The sequence below is a fragment of the Etheostoma spectabile genome, chromosome 13, assembly GCF_008692095.1.
Source record: "Etheostoma spectabile isolate EspeVRDwgs_2016 chromosome 13, UIUC_Espe_1.0, whole genome shotgun sequence".
NCBI lineage: Eukaryota > Metazoa > Chordata > Actinopteri > Perciformes > Percidae > Etheostoma > Etheostoma spectabile.
The window spans coordinates 5469746-5480422 of record NC_045745.1 but is presented as its reverse complement, the minus strand read 5'-3'; the positions used below and the strand labels follow the sequence as shown (position 1 = coordinate 5480422).

Sequence of the window (10677 nt, the reverse complement as noted above, 5' to 3'; positions counted from 1 at the left end):
CCCCCCCCCCCCCCCAGGTGGCTAAGGTGTATATGTATTGTATTATTACTATTTTTATGTTGGTTTTTTTTACACCCCACTCCCCTGTCCCCCACAATATCTTTTTTTGTAGTTTTGTAACTATTGCGAGCAGCGGTAGCTTTTCCATATGGCTCCTGTAATATTTTGTAAAGTGTGTCTACTGATCTGTAGCAGCATTCAGACCACATTGAAAACATATTGTGAATCTTACATAAGGGTCATAATGCAAGTGGTGCAACAGCCTGTTGAAATAAAAACAACACTATATCAAACCCTGAATACTATCCAGCAATGTTGTTGACTGTTTTTTTATTATTTCCATTATCGTTTTTTAATGACAAATTGCTACAGGACTGCTCTGGAGACAATTTTTATTAAAATCTGAGCTTAAGTTTTTCATAAATAAATGGTCCTGGACCAAAAGAGATTTTGAGCTGATAGTGGCACTCTTCACTAAACAAGAGACACCAAAACCATGGACAACCATATCAGATTTAATGACGGTAGACAGTAGTTGTCATGTTCTGGACCAGAACCACCCACTTATTGATACAGAATAATCCACCTGAGGGTAGCACTTCAATCTGTTTTATTACATAAGGTGACATAAACTGTACAGAAGTCCTTGATTCATCAGTTTAGTCACCTTCAATTTGCCTGTTTATCATAATTCAATATGCAGTGCACAGGTGAAAAACAGGTGTTTTCTTTTCACATCTCGTTTTAATAATTCATGATTCATTGTTCTTGGATTTCTGTCCCCACGCTGATTCTTCTGTATTTCACTCCCGTTCTTTTTTCATTGTGTAGGCTCTGAAGAACATCGCTGCCATCAGCCTGGCTATCAATTACCCCAATAAATCTACCAAGCTACTCAACATGTCCCCTTGAGACATGGACTGAGAGAAAAGGAGGAGGTCCAACCTGAAGGGGACGCGTTCTGACTCCGCTCGTTCACTTTGAACAAGGAACGGGGGGGTGCGGGAGAAAACCCTCCCTCACCATCCAGTGCTTTCCTTCTGAAGGACCCCTCCACTCCCGTAACTCTCGGCAGTACTCGGCACTGAGCTGTGGAGGGCTACTCAAAGAGCACTTTCACACATACTCACAATCCTTTTTGCCTTAGGTGAATCCAGTATATCAGCATGTGCATTCACTGGAACAGGAAAACAATTGCGGGGTCTCTCTCTTTATTTGTATTTTATTTTATTTTTGTATTACTTGGAGATGCCGTGCTAAAGGACATGAAGTGTGCCAAATTCATGACCTTCAATGGGAAGTCTATTCCTTTTTGTTTCCTGCCTTCGCTCCTTCTAAACAGCAGCCATAGTTGATCATGGTGAAAAGGGGTCACCTCGGGGACCTACATGTCTCAGCGGACATGTGGAGCCTCCTAAAAATACTGTCCAGGACAGTGGAGTCTCATAGTCACCACGGGGAGAAAGTACTGACCTACTAGCTCATCCCACTCCTTCCCTTCCCTTCTTCATTTTACCTACACAGCCTTTCTTCCTCCCCATCTTCTCTCCTTCTTCCTTATCATTCTTTCTATTTCAGACAACAGATGCAGATGATTTTAGGGCTCCCGTTGAAGGGAAGGATCAGTACATCTTCACAGATATCCAAAACATATATATGATGTGCAAATTTCTGTCACAATGACAAGGGTCACATGCCCTAGGACCCCCTTTAGGACCGTAGGATTGAAGTGATACTCATAGCCATAGTCTTTGCATAGGATGAGAGACACTGCAGCTGAGGGACAACTGTGATAATACACTATTGCAACGCATTCCTCCATGTTATTCTATCAATATGTTGACGTGTTTCCGCTCAATTACTAGTGAATGAGTTGAAAACCTTAAGATGATCATGAAATAATTAACGGCAACAACAACAAATTCATGGAGAAACCCCAAATCTCTTAAAGGCCTTCAGTTTTATCCATTGACTTATTTATTCATTATTATTATTTTATCTAATTTATAATTAGGTTTCACACTTCATGAGAGTCCTGATTTATTTTTCACAGAAAGAAAGACAAGCTGAATCCTAAATTCTAGTGTTTGTCCCCACACCTTGTGTATTGTAGTGAATGTGAGCATACTGGTGCCGTTACACAAATATTATCTATAATGAACTGCTTCCCTCACATCACAACGTTCAGAAGATGACACTGATAAAGGAGACTGTTCCATCGACACACTGTCCCACTTGTTCACTAGTAACACATCTCATCTTTTGTATGCTAAAGAAATCTTTAATACTGAATTACCTCATCTTTTGTAATTACACAGGTAATGGGTGTGACGCTTCCTTCCATGTTTGGAATGTGACTTTCATTCACATTACACTAACCCCACATTTTATTAAAGCCGAGGTCCACCTGTAGCCACTTCCACAGAGATCAGTCGTGGACTGTCACGGTAAAGAAGGCATCGAGTTGTGTGTGTTGACAAATCCAAAAAGGTTTTAAAGCGAGCGAGTTGATTTCCAATCATTATTGTATTCATTTCAGATGCGGAGATTGTTTTTAGTTGTAGGAAGTCGTGGTGGTTGATACCAAAGAAACCAATCATTGTGAGCCATGAATCATCCCTGGAAGAGCTCCTGGTAGAGCTGCTTCTCTGTTTGTCACATCTCAGATCGCTCACCGGGAGAGAAGCTGGCTGCACAGGAAACCTTTACACTCGGTTCTGTTTTTTACTTTTCTTTTGTTGAACTGGTCCCTAAAGGGCCGTGAACAGCTCAGTGGTTTTGTTTACACGAACATCAGCTGCAGCGAGGAGAGAGGAAGAGATCCATGGCCTCCATTTGGCTTCTACGACGCCTCACTTATCTACCACGTGCCTATGGTTAAAAATGAAGCAATCATAATTTAACTCATGTTAGCTGAATAGTTATTAATTATATTTTAAAAAAGAGAAATATATTGTTTCATTTGAAGTTTTTTGTAACTTTTTACTTTTAATGTTGGTTTCTTTTTGCGAGGATGCTTGATATAAGGCTGACTGATTTGAATGTACATTTCTGTGAATATTAATTGCACAGGAAAAAGACTTTGATATCAACCCCTTACAAATATAGACTTTATTGGGCACTAACAGACAGACACTTTGATTCTGATTTTGTATGCATGGCACACTGAAGGTATAAAAAAAAACACCCCGAAACCACGTAATGCTTGGGTTGAAATGTAATCCATTTCTAATAAAAATAGAAATGACTTAACTACAACTTCTGCTGTCTCCTCTTCCATGTGTAGGCTCTACAGAGAAATTCTGTGCACCAACAAATAATGGATCGATCCCCCAGTCAGCATTGATTAGAGCCCACACACTCCCCGCCAGCAGGTACTGGACTCACTGATCCAACGTCAATAGTTCTTTCACGGCGCTGCTTTGAGTCCTTTTACCTCTGAGAAAACATCTCTTACACTTTATCACAGACATCCACACATATCCAGCCAAATAGCTCTATTCTGCAGTCTAAAAAGTCAATTTTGTCCAAGCAGAATGTTGGTATGCCTTCTGGTTTTTCAGTGTCTTCTTGCACATTGGTTTTACGTCAGAGGCCCCCCAGCTGCTCTGCCTCCTCTGTCCCCCCCCCCCACCCCATGCCTGGAATCTGGAGTCTCTGGGACAGTGCTGATGACGGGAGTGATGATCGCCGGGGCGATAATGACATCAAATGGAGGAAATATTCAATAGGCTGTAGATGATTCAGTCCCCTCTGCGCCACCAAAGCCCCCACGCTGGAGTGAGTCACTCTCCTGCCCCCCCCCCCCTTCCCCTCTGCTCTGTCTCTGCTTCAGGATCCAGTGCTCTCATTTACCAAAGGTGAAAAGGAGCCGCCGTGACAGTAGAGGAAAAAACCCAAACGCTCACAGTGACGGTAACCATCTGACATGTAGACCTGGTGATACTTTGTTAAGATGAGTGATTTTGGTTAGAATAATAAAATATTAATGATAAATATCTTTCCTAATTTAAAGTTACACATTTTGAACTTGCAGTAAGATCCATCAGCTAGATAACTCTTTCTCCAGCTTTGGTCAGTCCAAGGCAGGATCAGCTGGGAGACTTCTTCTAGACCAGGGCCACTTGTTGAATACCTGCACAACAGGGACAGGGAGTAGAACAGGGACAGGAAGTAGTTCTTTTGGAGATTCTGGTCAACTAGTGGCTGTTGTTGCAGTGTTTTCCATTGAGAACGAGCTAGCATGCTACGGTTAGCCACCTCGTCTGTAGTGACGTAGAAAGCAGATGTTGGACAGCTCAACCTGGAGACTGAAGACAGAGTTTGTATGTATGTGGAAGCACTAGAGACACAAAATAACCCCCAAAACCCAGAAAAAGTGAGAGATGTTTTTTTCATAACATGGGCCCTTTAAAGTGAGTGTGCTATTGGCCGGGGAGCCAGGGCAGGTGATGGAGGAGCGGAGCAGGCTAATGTGTTCTGGCGTTCTGGTGATGATACGGCCAGCTGGGCTCTAGACCAACTGGAGTTTATGGAGGCGAGGAGGGAGTTACAATAATCAACACACGACAAGAGCATGTGTGTATATATATATATATATATATGTATATACTATGTACTATATGCACGCACATGCTCTTGTATATACCAGGATATACATCTATGCTGCAATGTTAACATAACACACAACTGAAGTAAAACAACAAAACGATTAAAGGCACAGAGCTCGTTTCATGAGCCCTTATGCTCTGAGCACTCGACAGCAGCATTATGATTATGATTGTGATTATGACCTCATTTGCTTTTCGTGATCCCCTCCTTCAGCTGTTTACACTGATGAATCACATACCACCATGAGCATCAAATGAATCACATTCATGTTTTCCAACAGGTTGCCTTCAGCAGTGACACAGCACCTTCTTACCCATAGCTCTAATTTTATGCTGCCCCCCCCCCCGCCTCACATCATCATACCGTTAGCTCATTCAGATATATTAAGCAACTGGAGTTTCTGATTTGATGCATGTGTCTTTTCCTGATCTGCCACAGTGTGGCCTTCCTCTGTTTTCTGGGAGTTTATTATCTTTTTACAATGTATACAGTATTTTTTTAATGTGATGATTCCTTTGGGTGTGTGTTTAACCAGTGTGTTTGTGCCTACTGTCACTTTTTCTTTTTTAAATAATGCAACAGTCCAGGCAATATAATATACAGTGCCTATCAAAAGTTTTTATGTTTTATTCTTTACATTATTGTATCAAAGTTGATTTATCGTGGCTTTTATTGATACGCCGCAAAAAGGTGATTTACAAAGCCCAAGTCTGATGGATACAACAAGAACATCCATCATTAAAATAACACAATATGAATTCAGGAGTGCACTAAAAGTCTATCCCAAAAGGAAAAAATAAGAAGCTGATTAAAATATCTGAATAAAAAAAAAACAGCAGTTTTAAACTTGTGGGCTATTGGAAATGAAAAACTTTGGTGCAACTGAAGGGCAGGTTTTGCTCATAATTAAAACATTTACCAAATTACATGAAAAGCTTAAGAATAATTCTGTGAGTTGGTGTTTTTGGATTTAGTAGAATTGACTAATTTCCAGAATTAAACCAATCACATTGTTGTATCTGATGTAGGTGGGGCCAGAGGCGAGCTGCACCAATCACATCGGTGTATCTGATGTAGGCGTTAGGGGTCCCCGCCATCTCGCCATCAGTTTGGGGGTCCTTGGCGGAAAACGTTGAAGACCCCGGTCTAATCACCTCAGCTGGACTTGTAAGCAGTTATATTGTTGGGTAGTTTCATTTATAATAAAACATCAGATTTTATAAACAAAGTTTGTTTTATGTACAAAATCTTTTGTAAAGTACATGTAACTAGTACTAACGCTGTCAGATTAATGTAGTGAGTAAAAATATGTCCCTCTGAAATGTAGCAGAGTAGAAGTAGAAAGTGGCATGAAAAGAAAAGAGAAGGAACCTCAAATTTGTACTTCAGTACAGTACTTGTAAATGTTCTTAGTTACACAGAGAAGGACAGATCACAGACAAGGGTGAAAGAGAGAGGAAGACAGCGAGAGAGCGAGCGAGGAGGAGAGGAGGAGCTCTCCAGGCGTGCAGGTGGGTAGCTTCACCTGGCGTGGGCGCTCTCACACGGAGACGCTCAACAGGATGATGGAGGCTTCAGGGTTCTCTCAGCACCCGACAGCCTGCTACAAGAAAGGGCCCATCATCCCGGGACCAGCAGGCCTCCTGTGTCCCAGATGAGCTTGGAGGGAGACGCAGGACAGACTCCAGCGCTGACGGCCCTTTATCCTGAGGACATCTCTCACTCGCTCTTTGCTACGCTTGTCACAAGCCTTGACGTGTTTTCCACCACAGAGGAAGAAGCAAATACTCCAACTCAATTCTGTGTTTTGGAAAACAAAAGGCCGTGCCAATGACGGCCCACTTGAGGTTTGAAGTCACGGATTTCTTCTCTAGCCGTGTTTATGCCGGAGCGGGAGAAAGATCAACGCACTCTAGGAGGAAGCTGACTAAATATCTCTTGGCTTTGCTTGCAAATTAAAAAATACACTGATCTCTTACAATGAGAAGATAGATACCACTCTCGTATCTATGCATTAAATGAAAGCCTCAACCAGGATGATCACTTAGCTTAGCATAAAGACTGGAAGCAGGGGGGGACAGCTAGCCTAGCTCTGTCCAAAGGTAACAGAATCCATTACAGCTCATAATTAACTGGTATGTCTTGTTGCCTAATCCATCAAACAGCTGCAGTGGGCCATCAGACGGGGGCCATAGCTGAAGTAGAAGAAGCTCTCTTACAGTAATACACTGAGGGTATGGTGTAGTGCTGGGGGCTGGCAGAAAGACTCCAGGAAGCTCCAGTATAGTCCAGCACTAAACCCTACACCCGTTTTTTGTACAGATTAAAGTAAGAGAAGGGGACATAACTGGTAATTCAGTTTAAATCAGTTTATTCAAGATGCTAAATGTAACTTACAGTTGGTGTTGATTTCACCACACCTGCTGTTGTAGCCTTTTCTCTACGGTGTTTGTATTACCCACTGTAGACTACTGAGTTAGCGTTACGTTACATATAGAAAATCCTTCGTTACAATGAGAGATATGTTACAGATGCACTGTTGCATTTCAAGTGTTGCATACAGGGATTTGGCTAAGCTAAACCAGGTGTCACTGTCACTGTGTCAAGAGCCACAGCATAAGAGTTTATTGTAGCACCAATGTAATAATAACTTATTTAATATAGCGCATTTTATGAATTCCAAGGCACTTTCACACAGTATAGGGGAACAAGGGACTAAAACGTCCACGCTAAACGGAAGGAGGATGTAATTTATTGTCGGCTACTGATGTACAACCACATTGTACATTGTAAAGTCATTTTATGAAATGGAAATAGACATATTACATACATGAGGACCGATTCGGGGACATTTTTGAATCATTTACAATCCTCTAATTGTATTAATCTGATAAAAGCCCGACCAAGTGGCTTGGCTTCTCCAGTTTTCCCTTTCCCTTTTAGTTTTAGTCGTTCTTTGTTTAATTTCCATCTTTTCTGTGACGGACCTGCCCATATCAGCCATACTCCAACAGATAACGTCTAAATAACATTAAAGTATAATTAGGCAAAGTCTGTGACCCACAGAGTGACTTGCAGGAAAAATCGGCCCCAGCGAGGCATCAATAAGAACTATATAAAATAGCGTTATTTTCACTGTTAGTCTTGTTTGTTGTTACAGGTCATTTATGATCATCGATTTAAGTACACAGTTTAAGAAACATTAAAAGTACATATAGTCACTTTAAGAAGGGGTCAGTGCAAATGATTGTACACAGCCAAAGGTTATTTTTAATTTGTAGTCCCCTGGACTTGTAAATGCATTATTAGTGAATACAAAATTAGTGAGATTTAAAGGTGATTTTATTTATCTTTGGACAGAATCCCAAAATGAGTTTAAGATAAAATGCCACCAGGATTGGAGGACATTCCGTAACTCTGTAAATACCTCGTCAGTTTTCCTGGACACCCTGTCCCATAGACGGAGCGTGTCCATACTGGGACTCCTTCGGTAGTCGGTCCACAGTCGTCTTTGTATTCTCTGCCCTTTTGGTTGCCACGTTGTTGAGCTTGGAGGGCATGTAAACGTACAAGTCTTTACCATTTTTAAGTTCAAATTCAAGTTTGCTAGCCATTTGCACAGTGCAATTGAAGAGTTTGTCTTGGTGTGCCCATTTATACCAACTAATTGATAACAGTGCACGGCATTCACACATGCACCTCCCATATTGCATGATGCAGACCTAAACAGAGTTCCCCTCCCTGGTGATCAAAGCACCAATCACTCAGCCCTGATTCCCCGCGATAAAAAAACAACATTAAAAGACCATGGAAGCCACATAAACAACAGCTGGGTGATGACTCTGCTCATTGATGCAGTGACGCCATTGGTTAGCACAGAAACAAACTCAATCCACAAACTGGACAATTCAAATTGCTTCTTACTTCAGCTGATTGGCATTAGCAGTTTCATTCATGCTTCACAATCATTCAGAGCTGTGTGGCCGTAAGTTCCCACGTCCAATCATATTCATGCGGCCTTCAACCCCTCACTGTATGTTTGTGCTGATTACCCTGATCTCAACGCTGATTTCGTCTCCATCTCCCCATGTGATACGTTTTGTCTTCAACTTGATTTAAAGTTCATATTAGGGGGGGGTTCCATGTCAAAGATTGGAGGCTTTTTGCCAAATCTAAATGCATTACATTATATACGTTACATTATTCGTTACGTTACTTACATTATGTTACTATACATTACATTACGTTCATTACATTACGTTACATTCATTACATTACGTTACTTCATACATTACATTACATTACATTACATTACGTTTACATTACATTACGTTACATTACATTACATTACATTACGTTACATACATTACATTACATTACATTACACATTACATTACATTACGTTACATTACATTACGTTACATTACTACATTACGTTACATTACATTTACGTACGTTACATTACGTTACGTTACGTTACTTTACGTTACTTACATTCGTTACATTACACATTACATTACGTTCATTACATTACGTCATTACGTTACGTTACTTACATTACGTTACATTACATTACATTACATTACATTACGTTACATTACATTACGTTACATTACATACATTACGTTACATTACATTACGTTTTACATTACTCATTAACTTCCATTACATTACATTACTTACGTTACATTACATTACATACTTACTTACATTACATTACTTACTTACTGTTTACATTCAACTGCAGTGCCTGCCAGCTGGCTTTCAAGACTGATGGGTAAAGATGAAGCAAACAATGTCAAAGTTAGGTTTGGTGAGGTAACTAATCCAAATCCAACTGTTCGGTTCTCTTACACACTGAGCCTGACCCGAGTCAGTCAGTCAGTCAGTCGTCAGTCAGTCTGTCTCAGGCTGATTTGGCTGTTAGTGACCAGTTGCTCGCCCGGGTCAGGAATAACACACAGGCTTCCATTTGACAAGGCTGGGGGCACGGCGGGGCAGTCCATCTCCTCTCATCTCCATCACATTACAGCCACCCTCCTGTTTAGTCCCCACAGCTCCACTTCTATGATCCCGATGAGTTAACAGGCTCGCACCCCGGCTGTCATGTTGGATCGCCCAGCTACCCGTTATAGTGCACCTTCATCCTGGTGCCACAGGTGGCCGCTCCAACAGCACCCGCCTCTAACCCAGATAGGAGCAGGCCTGAAATTAGATCAAAAACAGCAAGCTTCTCTCTCCCAGTGCAATCACACACTATAGCATGTGTGCAGCTGCTAAATCTGGTGTAGGCCTTCAGTGTGTCCTATTCTCACTGGATTGTACCCAATTATCCCCGAGCCTCACGAAGGTGACCCACAATGGCCCCTTTGTCCCCGGGGGTGAGAGGAAGTGGGTCTCATTATGACAAGGTGGGGTGGACTCTCCTCCAGCGCAGCAGGGTCGCGGGGTCAGATCGGGTTAAAGTGTCACAACAGAAAGGGAGAGAAGTGACCAGAGGGGAGGCTGGCACAAACCGAGGACACGACCTGTGAACCAAACCTCAGATAAAATTACAGACCAGGAGGTGGGAGTCTGTTTAATCCTGTATCTCGAGAAATAAAAAAGGGTTATTCACTCTAATATAAACTCAAGCATGTAGATTTTCCCCTTGTGAATTGGACAAGCTAGTGTGAATCTCATAAATACTGATTCGGAACAGGTTAAGGAAGGTAACTCTGAAGTTGACTAATATTTTATCACAAGAAAAGGAAACTGTCAATCTTATGTAGTTTTTTTAGAAGTTGCACTCCTGAAGTAGCCTGGAAATCCAGAGGGTCTGGCATCGAGTAATGAAAGTCGCCCATCTCGAGGGGCGGCACCAAGCGTGCATTTGAACATCTCACTGCACGCATGGATAACACTCTGACCAATCACAACACCACACGGGGTTACGTAACCAGTACCTGTACGCTTAGCAACCAGCGGAGCTAACTGCTAGATTAAACTGTCGTCATCTTTTCAGCTCGCCTCTGGCCCCGCCTACATCAGATGCACCAATGTGATTGGTGCAGCTCGCCTATGGAC

The 10677-nt window shown here is 41.9% G+C and overlaps 1 protein-coding gene across 1 annotated transcript in view; it reads left to right on the top strand.

Moving 5' to 3' along the window:
• zzef1 (zinc finger, ZZ-type with EF hand domain 1) overlaps positions 1–3252 on the top strand; it is a 33017-nt gene extending 29765 nt beyond the window's left edge. Inside the window, exon 54 of the mRNA XM_032534497.1 lies at positions 832–3252. Within this exon, the coding sequence (XP_032390388.1) occupies positions 832–912 (81 nt within the window). The 3' untranslated portion in view covers positions 913–3252. The remainder of the gene's footprint in view (positions 1–831) is intronic.
• Positions 3253–10677: the final 7425 nt, after the last annotated feature.